At 35.4% G+C, this 18,719-nt stretch overlaps 1 protein-coding gene across 1 annotated transcript in view; it reads left to right on the top strand.

Moving 5' to 3' along the window:
* hs6st1a (heparan sulfate 6-O-sulfotransferase 1a) overlaps nucleotides 1-11,771 on the top strand; it is a 234,078-nt gene extending 222,307 nt beyond the window's left edge. Inside the window, exon 2 of the mRNA XM_056479376.1 lies at nucleotides 9,101-11,771. Coding sequence (XP_056335351.1) covers nucleotides 9,101-9,821 — 721 coding nt within the window. The 3' untranslated portion in view covers nucleotides 9,822-11,771. The remainder of the gene's footprint in view (nucleotides 1-9,100) is intronic.
* Nucleotides 11,772-18,719: the final 6,948 nt, after the last annotated feature.

Below are 18,719 nucleotides of genomic sequence, written 5' to 3'. Positions count from 1 at the left end.
CTCTTCTAGTTCTGTTTGTCCGTGGCCATGCAGGAAGGACTTTGCTACAGGAAAAAGTTTTGTTTAGTTTGCATGTGTGCAGCCGTGATATGCTTGTGCCAGCAAATTTCTGTCATTTTCCCTGCTGCACTACTAGGACAATGACAATGACCCGACCCATCATTACCCTCATTTCTCTTTCACTCCCTGATTTACATACATTCCCATCGCAGTCCATGCCTTTAGTAAATCTGCTTCAGTGGAGTGTACTTAAACATGACTGATACTGAGACTCTTTTAACTCCAGTTTATGCAAGTGCATCTCGGTGAATTCTTTGTTTATATCACCACCGAGTGGCTGCAGCGGGAACTGCATGTTAGTAAGCCGCTCACGAACCCAGCGAAGCCCCAGAGGAGTTTGGCTTTAGACACAAGATGATTGAAAACAGAGGAAAAAGGTCATCGGATAGTGTGCCGTTCAGCGTGTAAACCAACAGGAGTGAATATATTAAACAAAACAAAGAAACAAGGAGGAAAAGAGCAACTGCTCAGCTTCCAGATTAGGGCAGTTTACTAGGCCATGTTTATTTCTGGACTGAAATGATGATTAAATGTTGCTATTTTGCTCAATTTCTGGTGATCGGATAATTATAGTTACATCATACAGTAAATTTGTTACTACACTACTCTCTCTCTCTTTCTCTTTCTCTTTCTCTCTCTCTCTCTCTCTCTCAAGTTCAAGTTGCTTTATTGGCATGACATTCAATACAGTATTGCCAAAGCACTTCAAGTATGTTGTATATTAAAATCATTAAATAATAATAATATAAATATATTTTTAATAATACAGTAAATAAGACATAAATGACAAAAAACAAACAAACAAACTAACAGATAATATATTTGATAAATATAACAATTTTAATAATAAAAAGTCAAGATTATTTAAATAAGATACATCAATTTACATTAACCATTTCTTATGGTGTGTAGGGTGTATACATCTTTAGCCGCTAGTCTATACGTCAATTCATTCTCTCTGAGTATATGGTAAAGTTTTTCTGAGTCATTTCAATTAAAAAATGAATTAGTCAATGTTTCAAATTGGGGGAAAGACATTTCTCTAGTTGTGGTGTTTTTGGGGCAGAACAGAAGGAAGTGCATTTCATCCTCTATTTGGTTCGGTACACTGTTTCCATATTCTCTGTTCTTTAGGAGTCCAGGATTTTTTATGTCTGCCTTTTTCTATTTCTAGGTCATGTTCACAGAGGCGATATTTAGAAAGAATGTGTTTTTCTTTTAATTGTTTTAGTGATAAATAATTTGCCAACTGTGTGGTTCTGTTTAGAGCTGAATAACTTTGAAGTTTAGTCTGGAGGTTGAATTCAGTTTTTAGTTTTTCCTCTCTCTCTCTCTCTCTCTCTCTCTCTCTCTCTCTCTCTCTCTCTCTCTCTCTCTCTCTCTCTCTCTCTCTCTCTCTCTCTCTCTCTCTCTCTCTCTCTCTCTCTCTCTCTCTCTCTCTCTCTCTCTCTCTCTCTCTGCATTTGTTGATGATGATTTTATAGGCCTAAAAATTAGAAATGATTAGAAAAATTGCAGTTTATTTTACATCCCTAATTTGTAGGGCAGCACAATATGACAAAATAAAATTAATGTAATTAATCTATTTTTTTAAACATGACATTAATTTATTTTGTCATATTGTACTGCCCAAAATACAGTCCCTGGCAAAAGTCTTGTCGCTTATCTATTTTGTAGAAATACCTGCTATTAACCTGACTTCTAATTATGAAAAGTTAAAACCCTCCCAAATGATGTGTAATGCTCTGAAATAAATTAGTTTCACTGAAAAAAAAAAGATTTATTTAATCAAGACAGAAAGGTCAAGTTTTGGCAAAATAAAAGTTTTGTCACCTATAGAGAAATTTACATGGAGGCCATTTCAAGACGGAATCCGACAAGCTGTTCTGGGGTGCGTTTCCGAAAACCATCGTTAGCCAACTAAGGTCGCAAGTTGCATTGTTAAAAACATAGTTTGTTGATTTGGCATTTCTCAAACCCAACGAACATTCGCAAACTGCGTGGCAAACGTGTATGCTTGCAACTACACCTCTGGTGCTGTAGTTAGAAACATAGTCCCTGGCTGTGTTCTATTCCCAGTTATTACCCCAATGCCCTATTCATTTAGAATATTCTAACATTTAAACTTGGAATTATTAAAAAAATAAAAAAGCATTAAAGTCATCACTCTTAGGTGTAATTTGCTTTCAAAGTATTTTTACAGTTCAGTTTTAGAGATCTTAATGTTTACACTTGCACTTTGAAAACATTGATGTCTATATGAACACAGCCGTGGCTCATGACGAAAGCTGTAGGTGACCTATTATTTAAAAGCGGAATTTATGTTATGTTTCCAAAGCTTGTGAAAACAAAAAACATAGCTTAAGTTAATGCTTTTAATTTATAGTAGGTTATTTATTCAGTATCTGCACTGTATATGACATGGGCCTGTTGGTTAGAACATTTTTGCAGTGGTTTACATGTGTCAAATTGTAAAAGTAGATTAAAAATAAATGAACAATATCCTACTTAATAATAATCAGGATCATTATTATCATCATCATTATTAATATTATTATTAAAGTAGGATTTGTTTCATTTCCTAATAAATAATAAATATACAATTTAATTTCTTAATAAATAGCCTCATGATTTATTTATGTATTTATATGATTTATATATGAGATTAGAATACGTGTTAGCTTTTGTAAGTGATTTTATGTTTTAGAATAGAATATGTAATGTTCTCAATAATATTTGTAGCTTTAAAAAATAAATCGATTATTACAGTGTGATCACAGTTTTATCACAGTATAAATATTCAACACTTTTATCACTAGAGAATCAGGTATAGTTGTACTTTAAACCAGTTTCACACAGAACTCATAAATGTCACAAATAATTACAAAAAACCAACAAGTAAAATTGAATGAACCATTTTTTATGTAAAGCAATCCAAAAATTCTGAATTACTATTGATATTGAAATAGTTTGGCTGTCTTTCTGAGGCTAGAATTATGCTGAGTGCTGCTGTAGATCAGAACAGCTCAGCTTATTTGATTTGACACGAGCCATCAGTCAGAGCGTTGCACTGTTTGTGTGCTTTTCAAGCCTTTTCTGTGCTTGTTGGCTCCGTTTGAGATATTTCAACTGCATCATGCCAATGGCCACATGCTCAGTGGGTTTGGTTTTGATAGCTATTGTACGTGCATGTCTGTTACACACATATGCACAAATACCAGAGCATGTGTGAGGCTCATAGTGCTTTCAGCAGCTGATGCTCATGGCATTTGATTTCAATTAATTTTCCCTATCATTGATTATGCTGCTATTATTTATAACAATACATCTGATATTAATTTAAAACCTAAATACTGTCTTCAACTCTCTATGTAGGTTTGGTTTAAGATGTCCATATAGAACCCACCATTGCATATTAAACGAATCTCTTGCTTTGCTTCAACCTAATTTCCGTAGACAGTATTATTAGTATTTGTTTCTTTTTAAATGTGTTTATTTTAGTTTTACAGCAGTTTTTTTTTTGTTCCATTTACCTTGTCAAATTCTCTTCGTCATATGCAACAGAATTACTTTCTTGTTCTAAGATTTACAACAGAAAGTGGACATAGGTCTTTTCAATAAAAAGCTCTTTTTGACTGGAACAATCTTCCTTCTTCTTTTAGATCCATTAAGTAATTCACTTTTTTTAGGACTAATTTACCTTCTTTTTTGGAAACAACTTGTAAATGTTATTAATATTGGTTCCAATTTAAATGCTTATTATTTATTTGTATCTCAAATTGTTTGTACTTTTGATTATATGTTTTTTGTTTGCTTACGCTTTAGACTGTGGGAAGGTGAAGTGTGCTGCTTATTTGTTTTGTTCAGCTGTATGTTTGTCATGATGTGTTGTACTCTGTTTGATTTATGTACTTCTTAGAGACCCCCTTGAGAATGAGATGGTGCATCTCAAGGGGCTATCTCATTTAATAAATTCAAAATTCTAGTTCTATTTCAATTCACTTTATTTTATTGAAAATAAAAAATAAATATTTTATTTAAAATAAAACATGTTGAAAAATATTCTGATTGGCCAAATGAACAAAAATAAGGTTTTATGCAACAATTTTCCAGTGCTTTATCTAAATTAAATTTGTATTTGGTGGAATAACCCAGATTTTGAATCACAACACACACACACGTACACAATTGTCATTTATAACTAACTAACTAACTGACTGACTGACTAACTATTTATTCATTAATTAATTAATTAATTCATTCATTCATTCATTCATTCATTCATCCATCCATCCATCCATCCATCCATCCATCCATCCATCCATCCATCCATCCATCCATCCATCCATCCATCCATCCATCCATCCATCCATCCATCCATCCATCCATCCATCCATCCATCTATTTATTTATTTATTTATTTATTTATTTATTTATTTATTTATTTATTTTTTTATTTATTTTTTTATTTATTTATTTATTCATTTTATTTATTTGTTTATATATTTCATAATAATGCTCTAAATTGATGGCATTGTTTTATTAGACATTTTGTAATCAGACCTTTAATAAAACAAATATGAATATTTTAGTCAAACCCATAGTTAATAAATCCAGAGAAACTCTCAAGTGGTCTCTAAAATATTTTTTCCTTAGCTGTATATGTAGTATTATAAAAATGAGATCAATAGGAGACTAAAAAAACATTATTGCTGTTCAAAACTGATAAGATCACCAATATGTCCTGCATCCTTAACAAAAACATCTTCACATTCTTCATGTCTATTGTTTTTCCCCTAGTTTTTGTGTGTATTTTCAGTTATATCATCTGCCTGAGACAGATCTGTTTATGAAGCTGAAAGATAACACAAAAGAAAAGAGTGATGTTCACAAAGAAATAGTGAGACAGAGTGTGATGGAAGTGTGTTTAACACTGGCTTCTCCACAGGAGCCGCTCTGACACACTGTAGGATATTGAACCGCGTGTGACAGAGAATAAACACTGAATCTTTTAGCAGAATTTGGACTCTGTGTGTGTGAGAAATAGCCATATGTGTCAGAGAGTAGTGAGACGGAGTGTTTATAAAAGCATTTGGTTTGCTAAATAACGCTGATAACAATAGGAAATGAAAGTATTTACAGAGGCTATTGTTTACAACTTTAGGGTTAGCGTTTAGCTTGTTACCATAGCATATTAGACTTCATTCTGAGTTTATAAAAGTATTTCCTCTACAGAATAATGTTGTCTGAAAATAGGAAATGATTTACAGAGGCTTTTGTTTACAACTTTGGAGTTAGCATGTAGCTTGTTAGTATTAAACTCATTTTGAGACAGAGTGTTTATAAAAGCATTTACTCTGCAGAATAATGCTGATAAAAATAGGCTTTTGTTTACAACTTCGGAGTTAGCATGTAGCTTGTTACCATAGAATATTACACTTAATTTAAGAAGAATATATCTTTCTCAATTTTCAGTAAATTCTGAAGAAACAACATGTAAATACATTATAAATGTTTGGTTATGTAAAGTTTTGCTAGTTCATGTAATTATGCAGCAGTTGGAGAACCGTGTTAATTGGTAATGTTGACTGATAGTATACAGTATATGATGCTAACATTATAAAAATTGATCATGATTTATTAGTAAAATTGCAGTAATCCCTTTTTTTGCACATTGATTAGCACTTGTATAGCCATACACAGCAGCTGGGGTGGCGTAAAATTAATACGTTGAAATTAAACACTTTAAAATTAATAATCAATAATGACAAATTAAATTGCAGTACATTTCTGTAATTTAGCATCCCTTATTTTACAATAAATTTCTGTTATTTAACGGCTGTTATTTTAAGCTTTTTTTCCGGCACCCCAGCAGCCAGGGGGGAAAAAAAGTAAAATAATGGATTATTTTTACAGTGTAGGATTACTCATACCTGTCAACCCTCTCATTTTGCCGGGATTCTCCTGTATTTTACTATTCTACCCCACTATCATCCCATTTAAGCATTTTCCCGTATTTCTCCTGTATTTTTAATCTTTCTTTGGAAAGTGAAAGTTGCATGAGCCGTTCTCAAATGTGATATAATTACAAGAGCTGTTTAAGATAATTATGCTTTCTCTTTATTTTGGCTTGAAAGCACGTTAAAATTCATATTAAAATGGCAGTATTCACTTAATTTCTATTAAAGTTATGGTTTGATTGTTGCTGTTCCCAGATCAGCTTTTGTACACACGATTTGAAGAGGAGCAAAAGTGGACAATTTTGGATTTGGGTGTGTTTTAAACAGACAAATACACTTAATAACATGTAAACATGTCCATCCTGGCATGCTTTATTTTAAACACAAGTCATTTTGTCTGAATTGAGCACAAACAGTTACGAAAGCAATCGAATGCTTTCATTATAAATCTGTAGATTCTCAAAGTGACAGCTTTGTTATCAAACAAAAGAGTGGATCAAAATAAGAGATTCACTGCTCTTCAGTAAATAACTAAAGTAACTTTAATCAATATTTAAATACAGGGAATAAAAGTGAACGAGATTTTATGACTTGATGTCATTTCCATATAGGCTATTGATTTTAAAAGGCTTATCTTACTTTCTAATGTTTGTGATCTGTTCTATTATTTGAAGCTAATTTCCTCCCAACATTTTGGTTTCAGCTAGGCTTATGTACAGTTAAGCTGCTCTGAATGAACAGATTAAGGAGTTTGGGTTCATTTTGGGAGTTCTTCTGGGTAGGTTTGACGTTTTTGTTGTTGTTGTTTTGGAGGGGAGTATCCCATATTTTTACATCCCAATGTTGACAGGTATGTGTTGACTACAAATGCCATGGGTAAACCATGGTTAGTAAAACCATAGTTAAATTTTGTGCGCTGAAGGCAGTTTTGCTTTTCAGATAAACATATCTTTCTTTAAGGATGTTTAGATGAGAAAATAAAATAATAAACTGGAGAGAGTTATTTTCTCTCTTCAAACTCAAGGATGTTTCAATGTTTGTGATACTGATTAGAAATATGGATTTGCAGATGAGAGAAATAAAATGTTATTTTTTGGCATGTTTACATGGTTTCTTACAAGAAAACGAACCGATTATGCTGATTAAGATAGAATATTTGTTGGATTTTCTGTTCATTTCCCCTCAGGGTCAACGCTGTACATAATGTGCGAGCTTGTGGTTGACTTGTGTTTCACAGATGAGCAAGTTCATGCATCTCAGAGAGCTGTTCAAATAAATAAGTCTGTGCTGTTCTCTAAACTAATGTCTGATTCATTCTGCACCATGTACGCTCAAGTGCACAAGAGGGACACGTCCAAGAATTTGCTAATTTGGTGTTGAAGTGCAGGTTTAGAATGGAAGAGAGGTGATGTGGGACGGGTTATGCTCTTTTCATCTGCATTATGAAGTCTCACTGAAGCAGATCAGAATCAAGAGCTCTACAGTTCAGTTCCCCTTTATGACCGCTTGTGTTCATGTGCGCCGAAATAATTTTTATGCTTGAGGCGAGAGAAATTATGATTCTTACCTACCAGTAAAAGACTGCGGTGTGGCTGCGGTTGGTCCTTTACTGCAGTACAGACATTTATGATGTGAAAACTGTAGCTGGAGTTCAAGTTTATGGGGAAAAATTTATACACTGCTTGCGTTTTAATGAGTCAATAAAACCAATAAAAAATACATGTGCAGAAAATGTTAAAGCTACAGTCTTGTCAGCAATTTTCTGTCCCGGCTATTAAAAAAAAAATCTAAATAATTGACTAGTCAGTGGGCTGGTTGAATGATTACTCAACTAGTTGTTTGGGAGGGAAATCAAGGAAACAAGGGGAAAAGGTCTTGGGGAAACTTCCAGTTTTGGCAGTGGAGTTTGTTGATAAATGTACATAAGTTTTTTAATTAATTGTTTGAATCATGAAATTGAGTTTATTTGTTTGTTTGCTTATTTATTTATTTATTTAGACAGAAATGTCAAAGCAGAAGCACAAATGTATTAAGTACAGTGCCACCTTGTGGCCAATGCTTCAGAAATTGCTTCTTCTTCTGTAATATTTATCCAAATAACAGTTTTTTCCAACTGCTTACACAAGTGTTCAAAACCGCATCACCTTTTTTTTCAAAACTACACACAATTCTAAATTGGCAAGCTTTATAAGCAAGCATTGCTAGCTTCACTGTAAAAAATGCATGGTGCCATACAATTCATTTATGTTTTCCCAACACAAATCAATTAAGTTAACTTAACACATTAAAAATTGTATGTGGATTGAACATAAAAAATTAAGTTGTCACAATGAAATCTCAAGAATTGTGTTGCTTCAGCTCATTTTAATTAAATAGTTTGAACAAGTAAAAAAAAAATTTGTTTTTTTTTGAGTGTTGGGATAATTTTACACCACATCTGTATTTTCTATGGAATAGTAGAGATATCTTGTACAAAAGGAACTCTATATTTATTCAATCAATACCAAGTAAAGTTGTATCACTGTTGCGTAATTCTGTATACATATATTTATTATTAAATATATTTATTCATTTTACCCCTGGCATAAGATAATTTCTCTTAGTTTATTATATATATATATATAGATATATCTATCTATGTATGTATGTATGTATGTATGTATGTATGTATGTATGTATGTATGTATATGATTGTATATGTATGTATGTATGTATGTATGTATGTATGTATGTATGTATATGTATGTATGTATGTATGTACTGTATGTATGTATGTGTACGAACTGGAGACCAGAGGGCTTGGGGTCCCTGGTTTGTACTATGCACCAGGTTTCAGGCAGCTGCTGCGATCGGACATTGCACCAATTTTGGCGATCTGGGGGTTTGATAGACTGTACCAAAACCGGTGGGGGGGTGGTTACATTCTGGGAGTTTTCCCAGAGACAGAACAAAATGGGAGATGGGTCTGAAATATGGGAAACTCCCAGGAAAAACGGGAGTGTTGGCAGGTATGATTTAAATTTATAAAAAAACTAAAGTGCCCTAATCATTTCTCTGTTTTTTTTTTTGTCAATTTGCAGGAAGTTCTACTACATCACACTCTTACGGGACCCCGTGTCCCGCTACCTGAGCGAGTGGAGACACGTCCAGCGTGGGGCCACATGGAAAACCTCCCTGCACATGTGCGATGGAAGAACACCTACGCCGGAGGAGTTGCCCGCCTGCTACGAGGGCACTGACTGGTCAGGGTGCACGTTACAGCAGTTCATGGACTGTCCATACAACCTGGCGAATAACCGACAGGTGCGCATGCTGGCCGACCTCAGCCTGGTGGGCTGCTACAACATGTCCTTCATCCCGGAGAAGAAGCGGGCGCAGGTGCTACTCGAGTCGGCCAAGAAGAATCTACGAGACATGGCCTTCTTCGGCTTGACAGAGTTCCAGCGGAAAACGCAGTACTTGTTTGAACGGACCTTCCACCTCAAGTTCATCCGGCCCTTCATGCAGTATAACAGCACACGGGCTGCCGGTGTGGACCTCGATAATGACACGATACAGCGGATCGAGGAGCTCAACGACCTAGACATGCAGTTGTACGACTACGCCAGGGATCTTTTCCAGCAGCGCTACATGTACAAGCGGCAACTGGAGCGAAGAGAGCAGCGACTAAGGAACCAGCCTCTTTTTCCCTTTCGGCGGACGCCCAGTTCCGATTCTGCTTTCAGGGATGATGCGTCAGAGTCCGAGGCGTCCCGATTGCCCACGGAGGACTATATGAATCACATCATCAACCGCTGGTAGCAGTGCTGGGGGGAGGGAGACGGAAAATTAAAGGTTGACGAGGAGGAAAAGGCTGTGATCTCCAAGTCAAATCAAGCAGGCGAACGAGAATGAGATGGAACTTTAAAGCGCCACCATTAAAATACGGCCCTCCCCCCTTCTGTGCTCTGTGGAATCGATAGTCCAAGTCGAATTCCAAATGCAGGACAGATGGCGCACTCTTGGTCGATAGCGTGAAGACTTTGCACGCCAGGTCAGAAATGTAACTTACTTAAAGCACTGAACTTAAAACTTAGGTGAAGACTTCCACGGAAGGAAAAGAAAGATACAAAAAAACATACATAAAAATTATCGGAATTATATTCACTGCAGATTTTAAAAAAGAATGACCGAATGAAATTGTACAGAGGTATTTGCTTCAATGTCTGCTGCCATTTCAGCCATGACTTTGTGACGATAACGGTCTGTCTCTTTATTTTTTAGTTTGTTATGGTCTTATTATTTTCAAACGGGATTTTTGTCGTCCCGCAAAGAGGTAAAACTCACAGCACTGAGACCAACAGAGCTGCCTAACACTTATTGGATGCAATTTATTAGCTTTTATTCATAATCAGTGATGACTTGAAGAGGTCTGTTCTATTGTCCTATTTGTGTGTGTGTGCATTTGCACGTCGGTTGCAAATTTCGATGGATGGACAGACAACGCGTGGACCATAGCCATTATTTAAGCTTTCAGCATACTTTACGAGAAAATCCCGTGAGCTAAGTGTACTAATATAACTTTACCGAATGTGAGAGGTGGTTTGTTCGTCCAATCTGAGAGATGTCTTACGTGATGTTAATGGCAAATTCTGGGTTGTTGTCAGCACACAATCCTGGCCATTTCTTGGTAGCTGAGTCGTGGCTCTTGTCTCACATCTAAAGGGAAGCTGGTGGAGATCCAAAGAGGAAACTGTGTCTTATTTTACACTTAATAAGGATGGGCTCTGCGTTTCTGAGCGAAGTTGTGCTCTCTAAATGCGATTGACTCGATAATGATGCCTGTGTGTCAATCAATAACAGGAGCATCCCAGAGCCTGTCTGTGTGTGTTTGTGTGTCTGTGTGTGTGTCTGTGTGGGGAAAAGAAAGAGCTCAAGAAACGCAAGAGTAGGAGGAAGAAGCAAACGCAGCCTTTATAAATGTCACCACCATTCCCAATTCCCAGAGACTACTCATTATTCAGTATGCGGGTGCATGGGAGATGACTGTGTGTTTGAGATTTTAAGCATTCTATTAAGGATGACTGTTTTAAGTATGCAAGCATATTTGAATGTTGTTGTTTTTTTTTCTTTATAGACGTGTGTGTTTCATGACCAATCTCTTGCCATGGTCCTCAGGGACTGAAGCTATTGTCAGTAAGGGGACAAGAATTATGTCAAATGTCTCCCTTATGCAAACCTCTGTTAACTTTGGGTTGTTTGTTAAAGGAATAGTTCACATTGCGAAATGAAAATTCTGACATTATTTACTCAACTTTTATGACCACAAAAAAACTAAATATTTCGTATAATGCTTTCCATTCAATGAAGTTGAAGTGGAAAAACAGCATAAAAGTAGTATTGTGTTATGAAATGGATTCTCATTATCGTTTGCTGTGTATTCAAATGTAAAGGGTTGGTTTAACCCTAAATTAGTTTTTTTTATTATTTACTCACCCTCATGTCATTCCAAAGACTTTCGTTCATCTTCAGTACACAAAGGAAGACAAGATCATGAAATCAAAAAGATTTCTTTACATTCTGAAGAAGTCTGTATGATAGGGTTGTCAAAAGTATCAAGTTCGGTACCAATTGGTACTGAAATTTTAAAAACATCCATTTCCTGCTAACATTTGAGCGCTGTTGAGCACGTTCTTAAATGGCACTGATTGGCCATTGTGTTCAGGTGCTCAACATGCTAGGCTGTAAAATGACTGTGAGCACATTGGCCAATCAGAGGTGTGTAAGAACGTGCTCAAATGTTAGCAAAAAAATTACTGGTTTTCAGTACCGAATTCGATACTTCTGACAACCCTACTCTACAACTAAAACTATGATGCTTCAAACATTCATAGAGATCAAAATATAAATTAATTTGAATGTATCTGAATTCATTAGATGTAATTTTTGGCTTTTATTTACAATTAAGCATTAATTAGTAAGCATAAACAGAAATTTAGCCATACCTGCTTGACGTTCAAAGACAAACCTTATTGGTTCTTGCAGAACATGAACTGCGAGAACTTATTGGTTCTCACACATCAAGCAAGCTTGCTTGAGCTTTTATGACAACATTTAAGCAGTGTAAATGCTGTTTTGTCTTTAGAAGACTTGGATTACACCACTTATTTCATATAGTTTTATTTTTCAATATGAATGTTTTGATGTTTTGGGTAAATAGTTTTTCACTGAAGGGACAAAAAATATTTGATTTCATGAAAAGTATTCAGAAAAGAGTTCAGATGCAAAAACATCTAAGTGCCAACTGCATTATTCTCCTAAAATTAGCATTTTTCTCAAGCTCCTAAGTATAAGTTGAGTAATTCCCCTTTTATGTCAATTAATATGTTATTTTCATTGCCTTTAATGTGAAATAAGTGAAAATAAATAAAAGAGTCTCAAAAATGCTTATTTTAGAAGAAAATTTCACTGGGCACTTGGTTTGTGGTTTGTGCATCTGAACTATTCATATCTTTATGATAAATTAATTTATTATGGCTTTAGAACAAGAAGTATATCTAAAATGAAGGAAAACTACGTTAGCTGGGCTGTCATTTTCAGCAATTTAAATAAAAGAGCAGCATAAATATTCTGCATAAACGAATCTAATTCAGGGGTGTCCAAACTCCTGGAGGGCCAGTGTCCTGCAGAGTTTAGCTCCAACCCTAATCAAACACACCTGAACCAGCTAATTAAGCTCTTACTAGATATACTAGAAACTTCCTGGCAGGTGTGTTGAAGCAGGTTGGAGCTCAACTCAGCAGGACACCGGCCCTCCAGGATTACGTTTGGACACCCCTGGTCTAATTATTTTGTCATGTGGATTTGAAATGACATTATAGTAAGTAAATAATGACTGAATTGTCATTCTTGAGTGAACTATTCTATAAAACAGTATGTGAACAAGGTATCAGGACGTTTTACCCCACTGGAAATGTGTCCTTCCTGTTTAACTGACTCTTAAGGTATTATGAGGGACGTTTTTACTTTACTTACCGCTTTTGCAATGAGAATTTGTTTTCTCAGTAACAGTAAAAGACAGACTACTCTTCACTTACTGCATATTTAACCAAACCTAGAGTGTTGTTACGTTATACAGGAGCAAATGTCTTATCATGAGTGATCTATAAAAAAGACAGCCCTCTATTAATATCTCAATGTGATGCTGTCATTTCCTTCAGCTGATTTGCTCTTAATGGAAAACCCTGTGTGGGTTGTAGTAATGTTGGTCTCATTGCAAAATAGTTCGGTGACCAAGTGTTTCTCAGTCTTAATGCGACAATGGTGTCCAGCCAATCAGAGTAGAGCATTGGTGTGATTTTCAAAATGGTCACTGCATCCAACTGTCAATTGTTATGTAGGAAACATACTCTACAGTGGCACTGACAAACCTTGCTACTTCTTCAAAATCTCTTTAATTAAGTGTTATTATTCCAGTAATGTGCTATAAATATGTAAATGGTTTAATTTATACTTACTTGCTCAGTTAGACTCTATATAAATTGTAGTTCACCATGACAGTGGTTAACCTGAATGAGAAAACTGACCAGTAGTTTATGCTAAAGCCTGCTATAGCGCCCCTTGTGGCAGTGCTGAGAATGCAACACTTTTGAGTTAAGAATTGCATCTTTTCAAGACTCGACGGTCTTTAAAATAAAAATATGGCCATTTGCCTTGATCTGCTGCTGTAGAGTATTTTTCTGGACTCTAGCAAAGTGACTTCAGCTCTTTCTGAAAGAATGTGTGTGTTTGTTGGTGAGCAGCACTGGTGAATCGGTGCGTTTATCCATTACATCCAGTTCATCTGCTCTGGGTATTTTTGTCATCATGTCAACAATGGATCGTCAAATACACCATTAAAAAGAGTTCATTTTTATATAAACATGTTAATGTGTACTGTCTTTATTTTCATTTCTCTGTATGGAGAGACTTCTGAAGTCACAATTAAATATATGATTATACAGTTGAAGTCACAATTATTAAACTCGCTGAATTATTAGCCCCCCTGTTTATTTTTTGTCCCCAATATCTGTTTAACGGAGAGATTTTTTCAACACATTTTTAAACATGATAGTCTTATTAACTCATCTCTAATAACTGATTTATTTTATCTTTGTCATGATGACAGTAAATAATATTTTACTAGATATTTTTCAAGACACTTCTATACAGCTTAAAGTGACATTTAAAGGCTTAACTAGGTTAATTAGGTTAACTAGGCAGGTTAGGGTAATTAGGCAAGTTATTGTATAATGATGATTTGTTCTGTAGACTATCGAAAAAATACAGCTTAAAGGGGCTAATAATTTTGACCGTAAAATGGTTTTTAAAAAAATTTAAAACTGCTTTTATTCTAGCCGAAATAAAACAAATGAGTTTTTCCAGATGAAAAAATATTATCAGACACTGTGAAAATTTCCTTGCTCTGTAAAACATAATTTGGGAAATATTTAAAATAGAAAAACAATTCAAAGGGGGTTAATAATTCTGATTTCCACTGTATATAATTGTGGACTAAATAATATGTTAAAACTACATTTTGACTAATAATATATAAAAATCTGTCATCATTTACTCGTCCTTCACATTCTGTTAAACACAAAAGAAGATAGTTTAAAAAGCTAAAAAATCTGTAACTATTCACTTCCATAGTACAGTATTTATTTTTCCTACCATAGGTCAATGGTTACAGATTTCTAACATGTTTCAACAAATCTTTTTTTGTGTTCAAAGGTTTAGAACCACTTGAAGTGTGAGTAAATCCGGAGTAAATGTAATATTTTGGGTGAACTACTTTAATTAGAATTTTTAGCTGAATTTGGCCCTTGTGGATTTCATAAAATGCAAGTCAATGACTACTAGCACTTTGAGAGGCAGTAAACATATATACAGGTAAAACCAAATCAATACATGTGGTCCTTGATGATAAACAAAGGCAGGAACAATTGATTCTGTGAAAGAAAAAGAACATTATTTATATAACCCTGAACCCCAAGACCGGTTACTCACTGAAGCTAAGCAGGGCTGAGCCTGGTCAAGGAGACTACATGGAAAAACCAGGTTGCTTTTGAAAGTGGTATTAGTGAGGCCAGCAGGAGGTGCTCAACCTGCAGTCTGTGTGAGTCCTAATGCCCCGGTAAAGTGAAGGGGACACTATACTGTCAGTGAGTGTTGTCTTTCGAATGAGACGTTAAACCGAGGTCCTGACTCTCTGTGGTCATTAAAAATCCCAGGGCACTTCTCATAAAGAGTACAGGTATAACCCCAGTGTCCTGGCCAAATTCTCTCCATCGGCTCTTACCCATCATGGAGTCCCAATCATCCCCATCCACCGAATTGGATCTATCACCGTCTGTCCACTCCACTAGCTGGTGTGTGGTGAGTGCACTGGCACCATTGTCCTGTGGCTGCTGTCGCATCATCCAAGTGGTGGTTGTGGAGAGACCCCCCTCATGATTGTGAAGTGCTTTGGGTGTATGGCCATATATAAATGCGCTATGTAAATACACATTACTTACTTACTTAAATTATTTACACCACTATAACCTTTTTTCCACAGCTTCAGTCTGAATTTGTTTATTAGCTCAGTCAACATGAGTCATTCTGGATGTTGACTGTATTTTAAAATTACCTTTCATTTAAATTTTTAAAAGTATATTTAGATTTAATTTGATAACTTTTTGTCTATTCTGCAAGGACACATGATCAAAAGTGACTTATTTATAGTGTTATTTATCTTTTGATCTTTCTATTCATTAAATAATCTTGGAAATGATCACAAAATATTTAGCAGCACAACTGTTTTTAACATTAATGAGTTTATAAGGATGCATTAAAAACATTTCTGAAGGATCATGTGAACCTTAAGATTGGAGGCATAACGCTCAAAATTAAGCTATTTTGTTTTTGTTTACATATTTCAGGAATGTGAAATAATTTTTGCATACTGTATAATAAGAATTAATTAGAACAATAAGAATCCCCCTTCCACCGCATCTCCTCCTTTTACCAGGGGGAGCTCTCAAAACCTACCTGATATCGGAGTCCCTTACATGCCAATTGACCAGGAGGGAACCCTGGGCTCAATTATCTCTGAGTTCAGGGTTCTCTTCTGGGACAGCATGTTGACAGTCTGTTGTGAGTGGTCTACTGTGTTCAGCGTGAGACAGAGTAATGCCCACCATCAACAATTATCAACAATTTAAAAGTAGTCAGTGTATATGTGTGAGCATACCTGCGAACACTCCCGTTTTTCCTGAGAGTCTCCCGTATTTCAGACCCATCTCTCACCACCCTCTCATTTTGTTATTTCTCCTGGAAAACTCCTGTAATTTCATCCCCCCTTATTCAGACACCTCACCCCTGAACCTAACATTTTAATCGCACTTACACTTGTGAAATGGATGAAGAAACTGATCCATGAACTGTGTACTGTAAAGTTCCTGTCAAGCTCTAACAAAGTCCCATATAGTCTTTTCTGATCCTTCCTTTAAAAAATGGCCGATGAATCCCCATTGTAAGCGTGTAGATTGCTAAAGCACTCGGCAGAAAAAATGACAGGAACACAGCACAAGACTGGGGCTATAATGCTGAGGTATGTTTGCAAAAATAAATGTCAACCACTGACTCTTCACAGCCTCATCTTTGGGTAGGGAGAATAACACTAACTATCCCTCACACTTCAGAGCACGACGTCTACGCGATTTGATTCAAACGGGAACTGCTGCAGTGTTTGTCTTTCTCATTTTCTTTCTACAGTGTTTGTGGGTGGAGCCAGGAGTCCTGGGTCTGCACGTGCAACAAATGGGCGGGGCTTGAGTTCCGTATTGACATCACGCCGACACAGCTAATGACTCGTTATCGCGGCGATTCATTCAAACCACTATGAGTCGACTCTTATAAATGAATCAATAGTTTTAAACACGGTGTACTTTCAGATTTAACCCTTAGATGGATATTTCACTTCATTTTCCATGTTACACACTGCATGAAAGGGCATAATAGGGGCTCTTGAAATGACTTTTGTTTTGTTTTGCATATTTCATGAGTGTAAAATAATTTTTACATACTGTATAAACAATCAAAACACCTTTTAAAACACAATCATCGAACGTTGGAACAAAATTCTAATATTGCAAAAAGAAAAAAAGTTTTTTTTACATTATTTAATATTGACTGTCTAAAATGTACTATACACTGAAAAAAACTATTCAAAGATGATTCCTTGGGTTTACTAAAAGTCATTGTAAACTATTTATTTGGGCTGAATTTAAACAAACATATTAAGTTGAACGTTACTAAATTTAATTTGTTTAAATTCAACCAATATAAATTGTTTACAACAATTTTGCAGAAATCATTTTTTTTCAGTGTATTAATACAAAAGTGATGGATATGTGAAAATGCTTTGCAATAATGACCTATCAGCCCCACACATGCAGCCGCTCAAACATACACACACACACGCGCGCACACAAGGCTATACGCTACAAAAGCAGCTGACTCACACAAAACGCTCTCCCTGGTAATTACAAAATACCTCCTGGCACAGATATCAAGACACGCTTCTTTGTCCTGTTGAATTGAACGTCGGAGAAGCGGCGTATCAGCAGCCATTATTGTCTGAAATGGATGGGGGTAATCATTCGGGCTCCTCTGAGTTCTGCAGGGGTAATGAATTGCCACGCCGTGTCTCTTGGACAAGAGCCACACAGAGAATCACTTGCACTAGCCCATTGTTCTGCCAGGATATAATAAGAATTCCCTCTATGACAAACATAGTATATAGAGACAAGATGAAGTGGCTGGGAGAAGAATTAGAAGAATTTCTATAACTCTCCACAATGAGTATTGAACCTAGACGATGAAGGGCTAAACGGACTTTTGTTTTGAGCTCTACAATTAAGCACCGGCCTCAGCAGCTTTTTTGTAATTTGTTCAAACAAAAAGAGACTAAAATCGTCTATGATTGTGAGAACTGGAATGGATCAAGCCATTTGAAATGGATAATGAAATATTCTTACCTGCATGTCATTTGAAACTTGCATGACGTCTGTGGAACACAGAGGCAGTTGTTTGAACTTTTACCAAATTGAAGGCAGTGTGATCATTTCTTTATTAAAATTGTATAAATCAATTAATAAACATGAATTAAACAAACATAAAGAGTAAAATTATTAATTAGAATAGGGGGAAAACACAATGAAATAACTTAAACCTGAAATATCAATAAAATAAAAATGAAAACAAAAGTAATTCAAATTATTACACTGTAAAAAAATTATTCTTGCTGTCTTACATTTTTTTAGTTGAATCAAATGAACTTTTCTAGTAATCTCAACTTCAATCAACCAAACTGACTAAAAAGTTAAACTTTGTACAACCTAAAACAATTAATTGAAACCTGATTAGCTTTTTCAATAGGTTAAAGCAACATAAAAATATTGGTTGTCTTGACTTTTTGTCACAACATTTTTAAATTGCACTTTAAACTGTTAAAGATATTAAACTCTGGTAACATGCAGTGATGGAAAGAGTACTGAAAAAGCATACTCAAGTAAAAGTACCATTACTTGCCCAAAAATGTAGTGCAAGTAGAGTAAAGGTGTCTGAAGTAAATATTACTCAAAGAGTAGTGAGTATTAATTCAATTCAATTCAATTCAATTCAATTCAATTCAAT

This window comes from Danio aesculapii, chromosome 2, assembly GCF_903798145.1.
Source record: "Danio aesculapii chromosome 2, fDanAes4.1, whole genome shotgun sequence".
Lineage (NCBI taxonomy): Eukaryota > Metazoa > Chordata > Actinopteri > Cypriniformes > Danionidae > Danio > Danio aesculapii.
Note: the sequence above shows the minus strand (reverse complement) of the source record. Positions and strands in the feature narration are given on the sequence as shown.